At 51.0% G+C, this 19772-nt stretch overlaps 8 protein-coding genes across 8 annotated transcripts; 5 read left to right on the top strand and 3 right to left on the bottom strand.

The window, feature by feature from the left end:
• Positions 1 to 383: 383 nt before the first annotated feature.
• Positions 384 to 2224, top strand: ASPVEDRAFT_45695 (uncharacterized protein). Its single transcript, XM_040813366.1, has 5 exons — positions 384 to 706; positions 759 to 1037; positions 1097 to 1147; positions 1197 to 1750; positions 1802 to 2224. The coding sequence occupies exons 1-5, from the start codon at positions 467 to 469 to the stop codon at positions 1962 to 1964; spliced, it is 1287 nt and encodes a 428-aa protein (XP_040672057.1). The 5' UTR covers positions 384 to 466; the 3' UTR covers positions 1965 to 2224.
• ASPVEDRAFT_32602 (uncharacterized protein) lies at positions 2045 to 4201 on the bottom strand (the record flags this gene model as incomplete). Its single annotated transcript, XM_040810621.1, has 1 exon — positions 2045 to 4201. One exon carries the CDS (start codon positions 4199 to 4201, stop codon positions 2045 to 2047), a length of 2157 nt encoding a protein of 718 aa, XP_040672056.1.
• Positions 4202 to 6318: 2117 nt separating this feature from the next.
• Positions 6319 to 7625, top strand: ASPVEDRAFT_45694 (uncharacterized protein). Its single transcript, XM_040813365.1, has one exon. The coding sequence runs from the start codon at positions 6330 to 6332 to the stop codon at positions 7461 to 7463; it is 1134 nt and encodes a 377-aa protein (XP_040672055.1). The 5' UTR covers positions 6319 to 6329; the 3' UTR covers positions 7464 to 7625.
• Positions 7626 to 8280: 655 nt separating this feature from the next.
• Positions 8281 to 9735, top strand: ASPVEDRAFT_140072 (amine oxidase, flavin-containing superfamily; the record flags this gene model as incomplete). Its single annotated transcript, XM_040807624.1, has 1 exon — positions 8281 to 9735. The coding sequence occupies one exon, from the start codon at positions 8281 to 8283 to the stop codon at positions 9733 to 9735; it is 1455 nt and encodes a 484-aa protein (XP_040672054.1).
• Positions 9736 to 13643: 3908 nt separating this feature from the next.
• On the bottom strand, positions 13644 to 14570 carry ASPVEDRAFT_139854 (uncharacterized protein; the record flags this gene model as incomplete). Its single annotated transcript, XM_040807605.1, has 1 exon — positions 13644 to 14570. A coding segment is annotated over one exon (927 nt), but the record flags the coding sequence as incomplete, so codon positions are not given.
• Positions 14571 to 14649: 79 nt separating this feature from the next.
• ASPVEDRAFT_317654 (uncharacterized protein) lies at positions 14650 to 15233 on the bottom strand. Its single transcript, XM_040810525.1, has 2 exons — positions 15151 to 15233; positions 14650 to 15092 (listed from the first exon to the last, which is right to left on the bottom strand). The coding sequence occupies exon 2, from the start codon at positions 15065 to 15067 to the stop codon at positions 14780 to 14782; it is 288 nt and encodes a 95-aa protein (XP_040672052.1). The 5' UTR covers positions 15068 to 15092; positions 15151 to 15233; the 3' UTR covers positions 14650 to 14779.
• A 195-nt stretch (positions 15234 to 15428) lies between these two features.
• ASPVEDRAFT_87599 (uncharacterized protein) lies at positions 15429 to 17544 on the top strand (the record flags this gene model as incomplete). Its single annotated transcript, XM_040818104.1, has 14 exons — positions 15429 to 15566; positions 15615 to 15692; positions 15743 to 15822; positions 15872 to 15953; positions 16005 to 16058; positions 16109 to 16179; positions 16225 to 16384; positions 16432 to 16485; positions 16540 to 16591; positions 16642 to 16749; positions 16805 to 16895; positions 16943 to 17063; positions 17114 to 17205; positions 17265 to 17544. The coding sequence occupies 14 exons, from the start codon at positions 15429 to 15431 to the stop codon at positions 17542 to 17544; spliced, it is 1461 nt and encodes a 486-aa protein (XP_040672051.1).
• Positions 17545 to 17824: 280 nt separating this feature from the next.
• Positions 17825 to 19761, top strand: ASPVEDRAFT_139141 (uncharacterized protein; the record flags this gene model as incomplete). The annotated part of the gene is made up of 2 exons (XM_040807551.1): positions 17825 to 19217; positions 19265 to 19761. 2 exons carry the CDS (start codon positions 17825 to 17827, stop codon positions 19759 to 19761), a joined length of 1890 nt encoding a protein of 629 aa, XP_040672050.1.
• Positions 19762 to 19772: the final 11 nt, after the last annotated feature.

Below are 19772 nucleotides of genomic sequence, written 5' to 3'. Positions count from 1 at the left end.
AAAGTTACCGTAATGTAATTACGGCTACGGCAGGCTATTGGAACAAAACTGCAATAATACCGTATTCCATGTAACCACGGGAAATATATAACTGTACATATAAAATACTAATGTTCGAGTATATATTCTGGTTGGTGTAAATACAGAGGCCAAATATGCAGACATATAATACTACTGTAAATTAGGTTAACAATGACTCATGTAAATATATTAAGACTGGTAGAGCCATCCAACCACCAGAGCCCCAACCACCATGTCCTATCACCGACAGCCTTTGCACCAACCAACAACAAGCACATATTAGTATCTAGCCAGAAGCAGCCAAGTCGTATGCAGTAATTCTAGACTGCCAGCATGCAGAATGTAACCCCGCCTTCCATTCCCAGTTACATGCCGCACTGAGTATTATCGAACCAGGCATATAAGCCTGCCCCTCCGCCTGCTGAACGATCATATTCAAGCCAACATGGATACCCTCACACTAAAAGAACGCGCTGCGGATATATTCCAAACCGCCAACAGCCTGGCCGATGAACTGGCTGTGACAGGCCACCCAGAACCAACGTTTGCCCTGGGCCTCCCTCCTCATCTCCACGGCGATGCACCAGAGTCAGCAGCTAGAAACCTAAAGGACCAGCTTGTCCGCATGGTTGATGAGCTCAATGCACTCCTTTCAGAGCCCCAAGAGCTGCTTGTTCCGGAGATTGTAACTCCCTATAACCAATCCCAGACAGACCGTTATTGATGAATTGGTACAGCGCCTCCCAACTTTAAGCATCCACCATATCGTCCGTCTCGGCATCGCAGAAGGCTTCCCAGAGCAGGGAACCACGGTCACCGATCTCGCACAAGCACTCCATCTGAGCGAGAGTGTCGTGGGTCGGTTACTCGCACATGCCGCAACCCATCATGTCTTCTACGAGGCCGATCCGGGATTCTACATCCACACTGCAGCGTCGAGGCTGTTATGCCAGAATAAAGGAATGCGGGACTGGGTTCGTGTTGGTGCGGAGGAGGTTCTTCCGGGGATATTGAAGGTGCATATCCAAAGCTCTAACGATTCTTCAGCTAATGCTATATGTTTTCTACTGTTTAGATTGCCGATGCTGTATCACGCCATCCAGACTCTCAGGAGCCTGAGCATTGCGTATGTTCACCAATCATCCCCTTAAGCACTACTGATCTAATGAAATTAGGGTTGGAATATAGCAAACAACACAGATCAGTCTGTATTCCGCGTCCTGGCAAGCATGCCCGACCGCGCAGCTACAATCGCCAGCGCTATGGACTGGCAAACAAGACATTCTGGCTTCTCCCCGAAATACCTGGCAGAGGCTTTTCCGTGGCAGATTGACGGCCGTCAAGGCCAAGCTCTGACAGTTGTTGACGTTGGTGGTGGTCTAGGGCATATATCGCGCACACTGGCAGAGCATACACATCCAGAAGCTAAGTCTGCCACATTCATCGTGCAGGATCTACCTGATATTGTAGCCGCGGGACAATCCATCCTCCCCGAACAACTTCAAGGGCGGGTGAGCTTCCAAGTCCATGACTTCTTCACCCAGCAGCCGGTGCAGGGCGCGGACGTGTATCTCCTGTCGTCTGTCTTGCATGACTGGCCGGATAAGTATGCAGCCAGGATTTTAAAGGCGTTGGTGCCAGCCTTGAAGGCAGGTGCAAAGGTTGTGATTAATGAGCGTCTGGTGCCGGGGTTTCATGAGGCGCATTATCTGGTGGAGAGGCATTATCGGTATGATAACTGGACATGTTGAGGTTTAGGGATAATGCTGATATGTTGTAGTTCGTTCGATATTACCATGCTCGGCTTTCAGAATTCCTTGGAGCGGACTAGGAAGAACTGGGAGGATTTGATTAAGGAGGCTGATGAACGATTTGAATTGACCAGCGTGAAGCAGCCCAAGGGGGCACTTTTGGCTGTTATTGAAGTAACTTGGAGGGGGTGAAGTATATATTGGTCATGAATTCGCGAACTGAAGTTAACAGTCAGGTCCTAATTATGTTTATATGAATACCAATGTTTTAATCAGCCTAGAACCAGTGAAATGTCCTCCAAATCCAGTTCCTCCCAGCTTTCCCTTCTAACATATCCACCAGCCAGCCGATACGCCACACCGTCCTTCCACTCTACCCAGAGCACTTGATAGCTTTCCCACGGGTCACCGAGACTCGAATAGCATCTCTTCTCCAGGTCAAAGATCCTCTCTCGTCGCCAGGAGCGGTAGATTGAAACTAGCTCAACATCCTTTCCTATGTCGTGTGTTCCCTCTCTGGGAAAACCGTCTAGCTGATCTTCGTAGTGAAGGCGTAGCTTTCCAACATGAAGACCTGATTTGTTCAACAGGTCCACTTCGTTAGTGTTCCGTTCTTGGGATACGCGAGCCCAAAGGGTAGCTCTTTTCGTTCTGCAATGGAGGTAAGGCGTCTGCTCTGGCATGGACACCGGCGTGGATGGTTCAATATCAGGCACCGGGAAGGGATAATACCAAACGTCACAGTGTTCATCGGCGGCAGTAAGCTTTGGGTGCTTGAAATAGTACTCACTGCACCCTTCCGGGTAAAGATATGGTTCTTTGGGCACTCGGACGTTCCGCGTATCATCCGGTAGTGGAAGGCCATGCCGCGTCCAGCCCGGAGGCAGAGGTTTAGTGAAGTCTTTATAGGACTCACGGTTCTCGAACCAGGTAGACCTTATCCTGCGCAGGGGAGAGCCAGCTGGTGTTTTGCTCGTGTACCACTCCGTTATAGGGATTGTTTCCTGGATATCTGACACGAGCGGGTTGATGCGCATTGCTTCATGTCGTCCGACATCAACCATGCCCTGCCAGCCAATCCAGGACCAGGATGGGAGATGGACATTGCTTGAAGTACGGCGTCTGAGGTTGGTGAATCTCCAATATGGACTCCATCCTAATGCTCTCTCGAATAGCATTTCAGGAAGGCCATAGAGAAAGCCCCCAGTGAACGACCGGCTCATTGTAGACAGGAGCGAAGATATAGCAGGGATAACATCCTCGTCATGACTCATCTCGCGGTCGTTGTAGCTGTAGATGGTGTGAACGAGGGATTCTAGATCTGGAAATCCAGCTAGTATCACTTTCAGGCGCGGGTCGATGTACTGGTCGATCTCGGTCCCAGGCGTGAGTTCCTCGTGCCAGACACTACATTGGCATTCCCAGTGTAGTTCCTTATTAACGATCATGAGCTTCCGAGCTGACATCTTGTAGTCCTGGTACGTCCAGCCGCGTTTGTGATATGCGCCCCAGGCGCCCATTGAGAAGATCCCGGTGTTACGGATGGCGATTTTGTCGTCTCCGAATGGAATAATTCGTTGTTTTAGGTTTCGAGGGCTGGATATACCTTGAAGGCCGGGAATACCGCTTCGACTGTCTTTGTCTGTGGATATAATGGTAACGAGGGCGTTTGCGTATATTGCACCCCTGAGTCCCCTCTGAGTTGCTGCATCTGTATTGACAGGGTCACCATGCAGAGAGCAAAGTGCATCAACCCAGAGGTAGTGCTCTCCAAGGGCAGATGTCAGATACATCGCGTGTTGGATTATCGGCGGCAGTCGCTGTGATATCTCAGGGCTGTCAATCATATTCGGCGTCTTCAGCGTCTCGACCATTTCTGCATCGTCGACCTTGAATCCTCCAGGATTCTCCTCCTCGCCTTCTATGGTATAACTTAATGCGATATATCTATCGCAGCCGGGGCCAGAACCAGGCACAAGGCACCTCTTCTGGACGTCAATAACCCAAACAGGTCGCACCGGCTGGACTTTCATAGGATTATCACATCTTGGGCCGTGCGATTCAATGCACATATCCTTCCACTGCTTGATACTTCCTGCTTCAGCCCAGTCTGGATTGAGAATACGTCCAGTTCCGATATGGCCTTCGTTATCTTTCTTGACGAGGACCAGATCCCAGTACGGTCCCCCGCCCGCACGCCGCAAGGACGCGCTTCTGCCTTTCTTAGCAGTCATCAGCTCAACTTCATCGCTGTCAGGGAGATCTCTTAGATCCTGGAATGCCTGTAGAAGAGGTGTATGAGTTGGACATCCTGAGGCTTTCGCTTGTTCGAAAGACCCGAGGTTGATGTTGCCTTCGTGGCCGTCTTTTGTAAATGCCTTGGAGATGTCATTGCATGCCTGGCAAGAGGCACTCTCGGTGTCTCCCATTATGCAGGTAGGTGTGTTTACCCGGGAGAGCTGTAGGTATCAGAAGCTTAAATGGAGACGCGTCATGCGGGGTTGATGTGTCTTTATATAAGCACTAAGGGTCCAAGAACTGTTGCCTGCTACATGGCCGATGTGCCTACAGACTGGTAGTATAGAAACGGTGGTGCCTGCAGTTAACTATTGTTCAAGAAAAAGAGACATCTAAAGAGCACAATTTCCTGGTAATCACTATATAGGCTATGATGTTAAAATTGCTTAACTGAATAAGGAGTAAGACTCTGCTCTATGCGGTGATGCTGAATTGAGAAAGCGAGGCTCCAACGCAGCAAAAGGACGACTCATTGTCAGTACATAACTATTTTGCTGTAGGGTATTGGTCTAAGCAGAATTAGTCTCGAGCTCACCTCTACATAGTATGTGCTTGTCTCCCGCGTGGTTACGCAATTCAACCTGGACGTTCAATGGTAAGTGCGTTCACACCAGTTCGCTAGCTAGGATTTGAAACGTACCTCGAGCATCAAGCAGGAGCTTGCCGGACCAACCATGAGCTCTTGGCTGGGTGGCAGAGCTCCAAAATGGCACCTTTCCTGCGTTTAGCTTGGGTGATGAGTTTCAACCCTTTGACCATGTAAACATTGAACTCGCTCTCTGTATCTCGCCACCCATATGGACAGTGGTATTCGCGCTGAATAGTTTCACGTCACTCTCTCATCCACGAACGGAAGCAGCTCAGGGGCTGGGATGGCTGCACAGCTATCGATGGTGCGAGAGAGCTGAACCCACTAGCAGGGGTCTGCTACGCTAGGCGGCCACAGCTTCAGCAGCCTCGTCCAAGTCGCGCGAACAACGACAGCAGGATAGGAGCAGCAATCTTATAGCTGGGGCTTGGATAATGAAGCACCAACTGTCTATGCCATTCATAGTTTGTACTACAGGTTCTACTACGGGTATTCCAATCACCGGAACAGGCACGTTGAGGTAGGCAGAAGGGCCGTGATGATCCCCTCGCGTGGCACTCATTGGGGGCCAAAACATTGCAGGTTCGAGCACAGCTAACAGCTCCGATCACAGCCTGATCCTTGCGAGACTGCCTCGTGAGCAACCTCCCGCCAGGCTGATTGGGGCTGGTTCGTCGTGTCCATGCAGCTGGGACGGACCGTCAGGCACCGCGCCTCTCCCGCTGTTCCCCTGTCCAATCAGATAGGGATTAATTGACCCGCCAGGGAGCCTGGGAGGGATATCAATCCTGGATGTTTCATCGACTGTGCCGCAGGGGCCCGGGCGTGCCGGCACATCCCATAGCCGCAGAGCTGGGAATTGGACTTGAACTGAGCTTCCCTCGTGGCTGTTTGAGGCTGGCGAAGACAGTTACTGACAGAGTTATCCGCAGGTAAGTCAGGTAAGTCAGGTAAGTAAAATGACGGAGGTACGGTTCATCGAGTTGCAGTCTATAACGTCCAAATGCTTCTTCAGCGGCATCCAGACATGCGTCCACCTCTCCACAGAGCAATGCCAGGTGTGTATTCATCAAGACGATCGAGAGCGAGAGCGTCTACAGAGTCTCTGCGAGGGGCTCCATACCAACGATGCCCTCGACAAGGATGAGCGAGCAGCCGCTTTAGAGGAGATCGCCAGGCTCACCCTCTGCTATGCGCACGGCGAGCAGGAAGATATCGACGCCGCCGTGATTTACTGGGAGGCCGAGATTCAGTCTCGAGTCTCGACTACACGGCCACAGACCCCTGCTGCAGATAACACTTGCAAACCACTGAGCTTCAACCACTACCATACTCCCCGATCGAACAAGAAGGCCGATACCCCAACCGCCGTCGATGAGCTGGTACGCGAACAGCTTTTGGGAATCATGAAAATCAAGAAGGACATACCCAGCTACCTGTATGTCTTCAGTGACAAGCGCGCACCTGGCCTTTACAAGATTGGTTCGGGAAATGCCCTGAGTCGACCTACAAAGGGCTGGGACAAGTGCTACCCAGATACCGTGCTACACTGTTTCATTGAATGTCCTAACGCCCTGGGCTTTGAGAAGGTGGTGCATGCAGAGCTTGCCCCATACCGGCGCAAGAATAAGTGTCACACGTGTCCCAGGGAGCACGAGGAATGGTTTGAAATGCAGCTGCCAGATATCCTTGACAGTGTCAGGGCCTGGTCCTTGTACGCAAGCATGTTCTACCGGTATAGTCGTGCTATTGATGGGGAATCCCAGATCCTTCGTTGGGCCGGGCTCTCCAGTCGGGATGATAGATGGCGAAAATGGGCTCTGGAAGAAGCTATGCGGTGGATGAACGGCATGCCACAGCATATAACCTCACCACAGGGGTCGGCACCACCGGATAACACTATAAATACAACCCCGGGTTATAAAGCTGGTTCTGAGACTGCATCTACTGCATCTACTGCGTCTACTGCGTCAAGTCCTGCGAGTCCTTCAGATACACCAGGAACCACTCCCGCGACGACCCCCGGGTCTTTTGGCAATGAAAGCGATTATGGTCTGTCGCCGACACCCGGAGCGAGGTACAATACATGTAAACAGGAGGTCATTGATGAAGACAACGACGGCCTTGAAGACACATTCCAGAAGCCCGTTAACAGAGCTTTGTTCAAACCCAACCCGAGTTCATCAGGCCCACCCAGCATCGTGCCAGAGGACGCACTTTCCAGCAAGACGGAGGCCTTGGACTTGAGCAAAGACAGTGCGGACTCCGGTACCAAATCCCCTGCTACAAACAAACCCTCGAGCACCGGGGTGGATCGCTCGGTACGCGAAGCTCTTGAACGCAACACCTCACGTCCATGCAAGCCGGGCACCGTCTACCTCACACCTTGTCATCCAGAGAAGGAGTGCTACAAAATATACCACCGCAAGGGCAAATCTTCGAGAATGGGACAATGCTACAGCAATCTAACTCCGTATCTCGAGAAGAAATGTACAAACCCAGCAGCCATTGAGGATCTGGTCCTGGCGGAATTCGGCCACTGGATCGATAGGAACAAGTGCGCGGGCGAAGGATGCAAAGCAGCACATACAAACTGGATCAATATGCCGGGAGATGCCATCAGCGAGAGTGTCAGCGCATGGGCGGCTCTGCTTGAGAAGGGGTACGACAGAGCCAAGATTCCCGAGACTGGCTTTTCGCAGGATGAAGATAGATGGACCAAGTGGGCACAGAAAACAGCAAAGGGCAAGCATGGCCGAGTCAGGACCTTCATCCGACGCGCATCTACCTTCCTGACGGGGTGAGGTATGTTATAGTGTGTATTCTTGGTATCTTGTTGATAGTGCTGGCTGTATATATACTACCCAAGCTGGTTGGCCAAATTTAGGAGCCGGGGCTGCCGGCCTGAAGTCCCTGTATCCTCTGTTATTAGGTATATAAGTTACCTAAACTTGTTACTATTGCGCTTTAGTATTTAGGATAGTATTCAATTTAACCCATGAGTGACAGCGAGTGTAGTGGAGGAAGCATTCCACCAGACAGCGCCCACCTCCAACAAGGTTTGCATAGTGAAAAGAATACTCATGGAAGGTAAGCAGAGTGATTTATTATCCCAGAGAAGATGTTCTACCTTGGAGTATGCCTGCTCCATTCTTTGGTTGAAGTATTTACAACCATTCTGCAGAAAGAGGGGTCCTTGCGGTGGACCTATCGCGTTATGAAGCTGATACTCAGGCTATTGTAAGGTAGGAACCGTTTATGATATCTCATACATAATTATTCGGGGTCTTGGTCTTAGCACATTCCAAGTCAAAAGAAATTTGTTCTGATTGATGGGTCCGTTGGTTTGCGCGGAGGAATGTGCATCAATGGGCAACCATCCGGAATTACATTAACCGGTATGTGCTCTTGATGGTGGTCGATTTCATTTGGCATTCAATAAGTGTACTCAGGAATGCATTGTGCTACCAGTTTGCTGGTGGCTGAGGCAGTATCAACCCCCCGGACTCAGGTATATAGCTACAGCTATGCCCCGGCCGGCGGTTCATAAGCCCCTCAACTGCACAAAGCGCGGCGAGCGCGGGCCACCAACTGGAGTTGATCTGATAACAGGGCTTGAAAATGCGCTTCTCAACTGAGCTAGCAAGACTTGCGACTTTCGCTACTGTATGGCTAGGAATAGTCGGTGCTTCGCCTAGCCATTACGCCAAACCTGATTCCGATGATACTGCCTGGGACGGAACCCTAGAGAATATCATCACTCGCGATGTCTGCGTGATTGGCGGCGGTGCTTCAGGCACATACGCAGCCATCCGCCTACGCGAGCTAGGTCAGAGCGTTGCTCTCATCGAGAAAGAGGACCATCTGGGCGGGCATACAAGAACATATCACGACCCAGAAACAGGAACGCCGATTGACTACGGAGTCTGGGTGTACGAGAACAACACCGAGGCAACGAACTTCTTCGCGCACTTCAACGTCTCCCTCACAGTCCAGGATTTCACACGGGTCTCCGAGGGGAGTCAAAGATATGATCTGCGTACGGGGGAGCCTGTTGCACCGCCTGCTGGGAATATCACGGATGCGATTCTGCGTTATACTGAGCAGTTGTTGAAGTATCCTTACCTTGCGGAGGGATGGGACCTTCCTGACCCTGTCCCAGAAGACCTTCTACTGTCGTTCCGTGACTTTGTCGCGAAGTATGATCTCGCCGCGGCCGTGGAAGTAATCACGCTTTACGTGCAGGGTCTGAATAGAAACATCCTAGACTATCCCATGGTTTATATCATGAAGTATTTTAGTCTGGGTGTGCTCCAGGGCATACAGAAAGGCTTCTCAACAACCGAAACTCATGACAATCAAGCGCTATACGCAGCCGCACAGGCAGAGCTTGGAGAGGACGTCCTTCTAAGCAGCACAGCTATCAGCATACGGCGAGAGGTTGTCGATCCTGAGACTGGTTCCGAGGAGCAGCATCACATCCTTGTCCGCACTCCAACCGGCGTGACCCTCATCAAGGCAAACAAGCTTCTCGTGACGATCCCACCTATCCTCTCAAATCTAGAGCCATTCGACCTGGACGACCGTGAAAGAAGCATATTTGCCCAGTTCCAACACAGCTTCTACTACACCACAGTCCTAACTCTCTCGGGCATCCCCAGCGACGTCCAGATCCTCAACCGCGGCAATGATACGGAATACAACATCCCTGTTCTCCCTGGTGCATACGTCTTCTCCCCCTCTTCTCTCCCGGGAACCTTCATGGGGTTCTTTGGAGGCGGCGACCAAAACCTAAGAGAGGAAGAAGTAAGGGGGATAGTCCAGGATAATGCGCTGTCACTACGGAACGCCGGATATGATTTAGAGACTCCCGATATATTGGCTTATGCAAACCATAGCCCGTTCGAGCTGTTTGTGTTTGCCGAGGAAATTGGCAATGGCTTCTATCGGGATTTGTACTCCTTGCAGGGCTATCGGGGGACGTGGTATTCGGGGGCTGCATTTCATGCTCATTCTTCCGCGGCGCTGTGGAAGTTTACAGAGAGTGTTCTGGTTGACAAGGTTTTGAGTGATTGAATTGCTTATGGAACGAGGGTGCTCTTAATAAAGTTACTGGTCTAGTTCACGCCTACAGGTAGATTTCCAGAAGGCGATCCCTCCAGAGACCATGGAAGTATAACCTAGTTTATTTGCCCTATAAACAAGGAAGGGTAGGGTTAAATAACCTTATACGGAGGATACTATTTTCTAATTGCAGGATATACAAAATTCTACACACTATACTATAAAGGACACCCTTTTTCCTGATCGCTATTTCCTAGATTAGCCCTTAGCATGCCCGAAACTACCACTGCGCCTCTGAAGGCAGCCAACCCCAGTGCCAAGGTGTTGCCGTACCCAGAGGCGAAGGCGCGCTACTGGCTCGAGCGCTGCAACCTCGGGTCCCCTGGATAGCCCAGGTCCCGGACAGCATCGAGGCCGAACAGGCTCGGCGAACTGGTAGCGCAGAGGCGCTTGATGTGTACGACTGGGGAAGCACAGTTCAGTAGCGAGCGAGAGAGTAACGTGCAGTGGTGTGGGGGACCAGATGGTGGGACAGCCGCATACGCCTGGTGGTGGGGGTCAGATGGGGGTAGCAGTTAAGAGGGGCCAGGAAAGAAAGTACTTTTGGAAGAGCCGGAGAGAGGGTCGGCTGCAAAGGGGAGGATTACAGAGGACAGAGTAGAGAGATGGATGATGCGACAACGGGCAACTCTTTGCAAGGTGGAAGGTTTCGCCGCTGGTGAGGGAGTTTGGTTTTGAACTCGGCCCCAGGCAGTAGCAGCAGCGAGCCAGATATTCAGGTCAACGTCCACAACTTCCAGCGACCTCGCCAATCAGGTCTTTTTTTCCGGGTTCCGTTCAGCCCAGTATTATCTGAACCACTGGAGTTCTCGGCAGCATCAACAAGCAAATTATAGATGTCCGTGTTGCCGGCACTCTGGGCTTCGTGGAGGGCAGTTCGGCCCTTCACGTCGCGTATATTTATAAGTCCCTTCGCGGGAACCAGAGATGAACCTTTGTGATTTCCCCTGTAAGCTTCAACCAAGAGTTGTACTATGCTTGTGTCAGTTTGGCCAACTGTGTGGTCTGCAGCGGCGTAGTGTAAGGCCGTTCTCCCGTTATTATCTTGCTGTGAGACCGAGGCATCGTATTCAAGCAGGACATCGAGGACCAAGAATCTGGCTACCAAAGGACCCTGAAAGGCGAGGTGAAGGGCTGTTTGGCCGTCTCTGTTAGTCTCGTTCACATTGCTTCCGTTCTCTAGAAGAGTCCGAATTGACATATGTCTGCCAGCGGTAGCTGCTTCATGTAGAGCTGTTCGACCAGCATTGTTGGCCTGTGTGGCTACCGCTCCAGAATTTAACAAAGTTTTAATTACTGAGGTACGGCCTGCTCGTGCTGCAAAATGGAGGCCCGTGTTACCGGTATCGTCCCTATGACAAGGGTCTGCGCCCCTAAGAAGGAGTTGCGCGATCGCGATTTCGTTGTTCGCACATACTGCGCATAGAAGGTCGGGGAAGTATGGAGCGCCCAGGTTGAGAATAACTTGAACTGCGTATCTGGACCAAGGCCGTCTGATAACGTCCACCACAATACGGGCGGGATCAAAGGTATCGTTTGCCATCAGGTAGTTGAGAATTTTGTGGCGGATATATTGTGGCCGAAAAGCAGCCCAGCACAAGGCTGTGTCCATCTCGCCTGCTTGCACCAGCCTGTCTATCATGTCAACATGTCCCTGTCGCAGAGATTGCAGATTGGCAGGCGCTTCCTCTGATGAAAGCAGGCCACTTAAAGTGGCGGACCCGAATGTCGTCGCCCACGACCGTGCAAGGTCCAGGTCTTTGCCTATTCTAACTGCCGCAGTTGGATTCTGACATCTGGATAGGGTTTCAATACTCGGGGGTGCTCTAGCAAGCACCTCCCGAACAATTCGCCAGTACCTCCCTTCATTCTTCCGCGGATTCTGCGGCTTGCAGTACTTGAGTACCTTAAGATCTAGGTATGCTAAGGCCACTGCTGCGTCCGCGTCGGGGTAATTTATTATCTCTCTAATATGAGCGTGAAGCCGGCGATCCTCTTCGGCCTCTTCATATGATTCATCTTCATATCCTGCGTTTTCGTCCAGAGACCACCGGTTGTCTTCCTGCGCTTCTCCATCATCACTGCCAGGGAGTGGCCTGTTTTTAGGAGCAGATGTAGCAACAGCCGCTCGGCGTGCATACTGCTCGCTCCTGTGTCGATTTTCACGGCACTCCCTCAGGCAGCCAACGGCCCTAATGTAAATCGTGTCGTCGTCAAGGCTGCCAGACTCGCAAACGGAGACTATTGTGGAGTACTTGCCGATTGCACCCTCCAGATCTCCTAACCTGGAATCTATTTCCGCGGCCTCCATGAGATCTTCGTGGTGCGGCAGCGATTCCTCGGATAAAGACCTATGCTGAGTGGCTATGGCCCAGAGGCGCGCCGCTGTGTCCAGCTTTCCACGATACCTGGAGACCCTGGCAAATAGCGGCGCAACGGCGGCACAGAGTTGGAAGAACCTGCCATCTGGTGGTTGTAACATCGAGCTAGGCATGTGCTCTTGGAATTGGTCCGAGACCACCGCAAGTCTACCCATGTGAGTGCGAATAGTGCTTTCCTCTGGCATCCGTTGCCCGTCGTAGAGCTGTTGTCCGTTGATCAGGAACGAGCACGCTATCATTTCCAGTCTGTCCTCCCGTGGCACCGTGGACTGTAAGAAAGATCGCGCTAAATCGTGAAGACCAAGACCTTCAATCAGTGTGTCACCTTGGCCCCTGTGGAGCTTGACAAATCCGGAGACCTCCAACTGTCGCACCGCCATAGCTAAACCAATATTCGCAGCCCGCATATCCATCAGCCAGGGTGCGACCAACGAGAGCTGCTCATTTGCCAGATGGTCAGATTTGGACTGTTCAGCAAAAGGTTGAACAGTATCTCCGCGATCCCCGGTTATTATAGAAAATGGGATGCGACCCCGGCCAAGGAAGGCAATAAGCTGGAGCAAACGAGCAGAGTTTGGGCTTTTTTGTTGTAGGGTATGGTAAAGCATGTCGAATGTTGTCCAAATGGTGCGGCCCTTCTCATATGAGCCCACGTACTTTCTCATGGGCGTCTTGAGGGTCGGCTCCCTGAATCGTGTCTCAAAGAACTTCTTGTAATCGATCATTGAACTCATTCCATAGGACAAGTAAGAGCCCGCCTGTTCAATCGCAAGAGGCATTCCACCGAGCTTGCGTGAAATGGCCATGGCTACTGTATTGTCTGGGGAAATCAGTAACGCCCGATATATTAGAAACGGACTTACTTGAAGGCTGCTGAGATACTACTCCCGCACACTTCATTAGGATGCTAGCCCCCGTCTGCTCATCGACGCCTTCTAGCTCGATTCCTGGATAGGCGAGACGTAGGTGTAAATCTGACGACGTAGTCACCAGGAGCAGGTGGCCATGCTTAGAGGTTGGAAAATAATCCCGTATATCAATGTCTTCGACCTTATCGTCATCTCCGATGCTCTCAACTCCGTCGAAAACGATGATCCAGGATCGACTCTGCCGTTCTAGCCATTGAATGACGCTGTCAACGCCGGACTTCATGTTCTTTGCCCCCAACTCTAGATAGAGGGATATCTGCTCGAAGGATTCTTCCACCATTGTCCGCGAGGAGCTGTCGATCCACAGAACCACCTCGTAGTTCATGTCCCTTGACGTGAGATACTCAAGCGCCAACTGGGTCTTGCCATAGCCGCTAGGGCCCCAGATAACGGCTACCTGTCTTGTATGCATCTCAACATCAAACGACTCCTGGACTTTACGTAGTTCATCATTCCGCCCGAAAAACACTGCTTTTGAGATGGGAATCTTCGACCGGATTCTAACGGCGTCGCTCGCTGAGGGAAGAAGCGTGGTGGGAAGCGAGGATTCAAGCAGCTCTCGTGCGTAAGCTGCAGCTGTTGCAGCTGCATAGGTCTGCCACTGCTTATTCTTGTGGGAATCTGAGTAGTCGCAGATCCCTCTTATAACTAGACAAGGGAAGTGATTCATGAGTCCTGCAGCCTCCATCTCGAAACACAGGATTCCCAGCTCCTCGCCAAGCTTATCGCGAGTTTGGGCATTCTTCATGACCTGGTTTGCCGAAGCGATTAGGCCGTAGTGAATAAATGGTGTTGTTAATTCTCTTGGGGATCGTGTGACGATCTGACTGCGGTCGCACGAACTGCAAGATGGCTTGTCATCTTCATGAACATACGACGCCTTAAACAGAATGTCTTCGTCAGTTCCGGGATAAATAAGCGATGCGGTCATAGACGGGTGCATGTTTGCGGCGTTGTTAAGGTGAATTGCGATGTTATTATTCCCCAGACGATGAATTGCTTCCAGGTCCGAAATTGCAGTCAAGAGCCGGTCTGGCGGATTGTTCAGCGATCCAGTTCGATGAAACGAGCCATCCCCCAGGGCCTTCCCATAGTCGTACTGCACAACCCCAGGGAATAAACCAGTGGGTTTACTAACGACAATGTCCCCCAGACGAATATCCGCCAACGTGCTGGGTACCCCTCCACCGATCCCAACCATCAGCCCAAACTCAATTGAAGGGAAAGTCGCGAGCATCTGCTGGGAAACAACCGCTGCAGACGTAAGGCCGTATCGCCCGCTGGGGAGGCATGCTATTACGATGTTGTGGTTGCCAATCTCGCCAAGGTGGTATGTGTTGTTGTCACTTTTTGGCTGGGGAAGTGAGGCATGGCTGGCATCGAGCATCGCAATCGCGGCAGTCTTCTCGAGCGGCAAAGCGCTGATCCAGCCGACCCTGTAGGCATCGTGGCTTAACCGAATTCTTGACGAGGACATGGCGGGTGCGCGATGTGGCGCTCATGTTGCAGCTGAAGGAAGCTGAGGGGGAAGTTCAGAGAAAGAGCCGCGTGCAGTTCAGATGCGCAGCCTCGTCACGTTATTCTCGTATGTTCGCTTTATTCGCCAATCATTCCTCCCGCGGCAACGATCTGTGTCTTCGGTGTCCTTGTATTCGATATCCAGGATGAATGCGGCTCATGAGCTTATCAATAGTTTCCAGAGCACCAGGCCCAAAGCTCGAGTGTTATTACAAAGGCCGTCAACTTGATACTCCTGAAGTAGTATCCGCAGTTGGAGTTGGCCTCCGTATGGCAACAATAGGGCCCATGCCCACGTGCAGACCATACGGGGACAAATAATATTTGAATCATATTGTGCAGTATTGGCAGAAATGACAGAATCATTAGTAACTGCATCCCATCACGCCTTCCCGTCGAGAGATATCGCGAGTTTGGAGACAATAAACATGGATATATAACATAACCAGACAGCATTTTTGTTCGAATTGATAATTATCAGGTAAATGCACGTCGACGTGATAGTACACTACGCGGCCCTGCGTATTCACTTAACTGATGGCCTTCTCGGTATAGCACGTTTAAATGCTGGTCAACACAAGGGTATCAAGGCAGTCCAAGACAGTACTCCAACTTTTACAAGGGGCTGGAGCATCCTAGCGCATGCTATAATGACGCGATGATAAGCACGTTGATATCCTGCAGCTGATGCGATCTTCATGGTTTATTGCAGATATTAAACTCCCCATCCTATGATAGCTGACAGTTCGCTGATCCTGTCCTTCCAATATTATTTCAGTCTATCAAACGCAGTACAGGGGTATTTAGGCATCACAAAATGGCAGATACAGCTACAAATCATAAAAATGATCCTACTGACAAGGCGCCCCATGCCCTGGTCGACGCAGCATCTGTTGACCATGGAGTCGATGGTGCTTCAGATGGTAAAGTCGATATCAAAGAGGAAAGAGAGTTTGTATGGTATTATTCCCACCCGACTTTAACAGATCTGACTGGAGTTTAGCTTTGGAGACTTGATTTAGGGCTTCTCACCATCGGGTTCGTCGGATACGTGTTCAAATACATCGATCAAATCAACATTGTACTGCCCAGCTGGAATGAGACTATCTGGACTATAGCTAATACATCCAGAATAATGCATATGTCTCGGGGATGCAAGACGACTTGAAGCTTTACGGAAACGAACTGAATTACTTCACGACCTATTTCAAGTAGGATTGAAAATCCGTTTCTATTTTCAAAACTAACCTGGAATTATAGTATTGGATATATGATCATGCTCTTCCCATCCTGCATTCTGGTCTCCTACATCGGGCCTTCCATATGGCTGCCTGCTTGCGAGGTGATTCGCTTGGCTATACACCTCCTATCCATTAATCTAACAGTGGAACAGGTTCTCTGGGGCGTATTTACATGTTGCCTGTCAGTGGTGACAAGTGCAGAGCAGGTAAAGACACTGCCATTGCACCACGGTAATTGTTTACTAAATTATTATAGGTCTACGGCCTTCGCTTTCTCATCGGGTTCTTCGAAGGCGTCGCCTGGCCTGGCTACTATACTATCATTAGGTTAGTTCAAGCATGATTATAAGAAACGTGGTCTAACTGGAACAGCCAATGGTACCTCCCTCATGAGCTTGCTCTCCGCATGAGTATCTACAACATTGCTCAACCAGTCGGCGCAATGCTGTCCGGCGCCATGCAAGGAGCCCTATCTACGAACTTGAACGGCTCACTCGGTCGCGCGGGTTGGCGCTGGGCTTTTATCATTAATGTATGCTCAGTAGCGTTATTCCATTGACTAAATTGACTTCTGTCTAGGGAATCTGCACCATATTCGTTGCGCTGCTGGCGTTTATCATTCTTCCTGGTTACGTATGTACCACTTTTCCACGGGTTAATCCTTGTTAGTGGCTAATATATCTATAGCCAGAACGTCCCAATCCACTAACAAAGTTCTATCTCAAACCCCGGCACATAGGTATCTCAGTGCACATCAACTTTGGCACAATTGCAGCTAACTATCTGTAGATATTGCTCTGGCGCGCGGAAGACGTGTTGGACGAAAGCCCCAGCGGGGAATCACCCCTAAGTCCTTCTTTCGGACGTTTAAAATATGGTTTTACTGGGCTATCGTCCGTAAGCATTCGACTTCACCTTGGTAGAATATCAAGTATAACTAACCGCTATATAGTTTCCTGGCCGATCGGAAGCAATACCGTACCAAGTACCTACTTCAACTTGTGGCTAAATTCGCTAACGAATCCCGACGGGTCTGCTAAATAGTAAGTCCCTCTGAGAAGATGTACAGGAAATTGCTAAGACGTTTTAGTTCTGTGGCGATGCTCAATTATCTACCCATCGCCGGCCAGGCCATCCAGCTCGTGGCCGAAGTTGTATTCAGCGGACTCAGCGATAAGTTTGGACGATTTCCATTCTTGCTTCTTCATTCAGTACGTTATTCTTTTGCAGGGAATTCATGGTCTGGAACTAACACCAGCAGACGATTAACATTACCTCCCTTGCCATCCTGATAGTCCGCCCCGAAAACGAACAGGCACATATGGCTGGATATTATCTGAACTACGCAGGAGCGTCAGTCACCCAATCGCCCCTCCTCGAAGAAGGAATTTTGTTTCTAATAGAACTGATAGTGTCTCCTTAATGCTCCTCTGCTCGTGGGCCTCAACACACCTCCAGGACGAGCCAGAAGCACGCACAATCATGTTCGCCAGCGGCACAATCATCTCATACGCACTCAACGCCTTTGTACCGATCGCAGCGTTTCCAGCCTCCGAAGCGCCACATTGGCGGATTGGCGCGAAACTGTATATGGGGTTTGCGGTTGTGGCGCTCTTCATGTTTGTCGGTACGTACTTTGGGTTTCGACGAGATGACAAGAAGAGGGGGAAAGGGGCCCGCCAAGGGGAATGAATGCAATGAGCACTCAATATGAAACAATATAAAAGGACGATTGTGTTGTATGGGCCAATGATGGTATTTTCCGGCAGCCGAAATCATCAATTGTGGAGATAGATATATGTGGTTCTTATCTGTCACCTCCAACATCGGCCTTGTAACTGGAAATAAATCCCTATATATGATAAGATAGAGGAGCGGATCTGCATTCCGTTTTGGGCCACTGTCTGGTCCGTACGGTTAGGTTTAAGAACTCTGCAGCCCGCTTCATGTACTATTCAGACCTGTATGCATAATGGGCCTCCTCAAGACTGCCGTCATAGCCACATGGCTCTCATTGGCATCGGTGGTACTGTCAGCCGTTGTAGAGTCGTCTGGACTTTCAGTCACGCTGGACAATGTGCACTACTTTATATCACCGTTCCCAGCTGGCGTTGCGTATAATGGCTCCCTGGATGCAATGCGCCAACAGGCCCATCTGGGATTCATTCCTGTAACGGTTGTTTCTGAGCCGGAGGAAGACATGGAAGCGCTGTTCAGGAACTGGACAGTGAAGGACGATGTTTGGCAACCGGGATTCCTGGACACCGTGCTTCTACCTGGCGTTGATAGTGGCAGTAGGAAGGTTTCTTACTACCCCGACCGCGAGTCGACAGTGGTGGAGCTCGATGGGGGTGATATTCCCTCAGGGCCTTACTTTCTCGACATATCGACTGGGGCTGTTCACCAAGTATACCGGCTGTACGATGACTTCTCCGGAGCCTTCACCCAGTCACTGCTACAAAGGCCGGATGGACACTTTCAAACACTATCAGCACAGGTACCCTCAGCAGCGTCCTTGACGATTGGCGTTCCCTCACGGCTATACTTCACACCAACTGAAGAGAAGCCCTTAGCTGGAGCCCGCATCGGCGTGAAGGATATTTTCGCTCTTGCTGCAGTAAAACGGTCCAACGGCAATCGCGCTTGGTACGGCCTTTATCCGCCAGAGAATCAAACTGCCCCGGTAATCCAGAGCCTTATTGATGCTGGTGCTGTCATCGTTGGGCTACAGAAGCTGTCCCAGTTTGCCAATGGGGAAAAGGCCACTGCGGACTGGGTCGACTACCACTCGCCCTTCAATCCTCGCGGGGACGGGTACCAGGACACCTCGTCGTCGTCTGCTGGAGCCGGCTCCTCAATGGCGTCTTATGACTGGCTTGATCTGGCTGTTGGTAGCGATACTGGAGGGTCTATCCGAGACCCGGCAAGCAATCAAGGCGTGTTTGGGCATCGGCCGTCACACGGTCTTGTAGGTTTGGACCATGTTATGCCTATGTCGCCGTCCCTGGATACTGCTGGGTTCTTGGCCCGTGATCCTCATCTTCTGGATGTTGCAAATGTGGCGATGTATGGGGTAAACTACACCCGGTATCAGCATCGTCCTACCTACCCCAGAACCCTATACACGCTGGACTTGCCCACAGATGACACACCAACATCGCGTATTCTGGCGAACTTCACTCAAAAGCTTGCTCGCTTTCTCAACGCAAATGCAACAGCTCTGGATATAAACGCCGAATGGCATCGCTCTGGGCCTAGTGTCAAGGGACAGACAATCTCCGAACTCCTCAACCTAACCTATACAACCTTCATTACAAAGGACCAGGTGCGGCTCGTGCGCGACCCTTTCTATGAAGACTACGCCGGTATGTACTCCAATCCCAATCTAACCCACCCAGCCCTAACTGCTCAGCCGTGCATAACAACCGCCTCCCCTTCATCGACCCAGCTCCCCTCACCCGCTGGACCTGGGGTGCATCCCAACCAGAGTCCCTCCTCGCAGAGGCCCACACCAACAAAACCCTCTTCGCGGACTGGATCAACACCCAGATCCTGCCGCCATCCGAAGAAACCTGCACATCCAGTTTGCTGCTGTACACCGGCTCCATAGATGCCTTCGCATTCCCCCGGAACCACTACCTCTCTCCCCCCGGGCCTCCGTTTGGTTTCTCGAACAGCCAGATATCTGTCTTTGCGGGAGTGCCTGATACGGTCTTCCCGCTTGGCGAGATTCCGGTGTTTAGTAACATTACTAACCATGTTGAGTATTTGCCTGTTGCTGTTCATGTTGTTGCCGCGAGAGGGTGTGATGGGCTTGTTTCCCGGTTGGCGGTGGATTTGGTGAGAGAGGGATTGCTTGTACAGCCGAAGACTGGGACGAGAATTAGTGGTGGGGCGATATTGGTTTAGTTTATATTATA

Source organism: Aspergillus versicolor (assembly GCF_001890125.1).
Source record: "Aspergillus versicolor CBS 583.65 unplaced genomic scaffold ASPVEscaffold_10, whole genome shotgun sequence".
Lineage (NCBI taxonomy): Eukaryota > Fungi > Ascomycota > Eurotiomycetes > Eurotiales > Aspergillaceae > Aspergillus > Aspergillus versicolor.
The sequence above is the reverse complement of the archived record's forward strand: the minus strand, read 5'-3'. Positions and strand labels throughout refer to the sequence as shown.

Excerpts from the sequence above, each read along its gene's own strand:
- ASPVEDRAFT_45695 (XM_040813366.1), top strand. The coding sequence starts at position 467 with ATGGATACCCTCACACTAAAAGAACGCGCTGCGGATATATTCCAAACC. Across the intron at positions 1,148-1,196 it reads CTCAGGAGCCTGAGCATTGC|GGTTGGAATATAGCAAACAA; the intron begins GTATGTTCACCA and ends TAATGAAATTAG. Across the intron at positions 1,751-1,801 it reads CTGGTGGAGAGGCATTATCG|TTCGTTCGATATTACCATGC; the intron begins GTATGATAACTG and ends GATATGTTGTAG.
- ASPVEDRAFT_45694 (XM_040813365.1), top strand. The coding sequence starts at position 6,330 with ATGCAGCTGCCAGATATCCTTGACAGTGTCAGGGCCTGGTCCTTGTAC.
- ASPVEDRAFT_317654 (XM_040810525.1), bottom strand. The coding sequence starts at position 15,067 with ATGCTGTCTGGTTATGTTATATATCCATGTTTATTGTCTCCAAACTCG.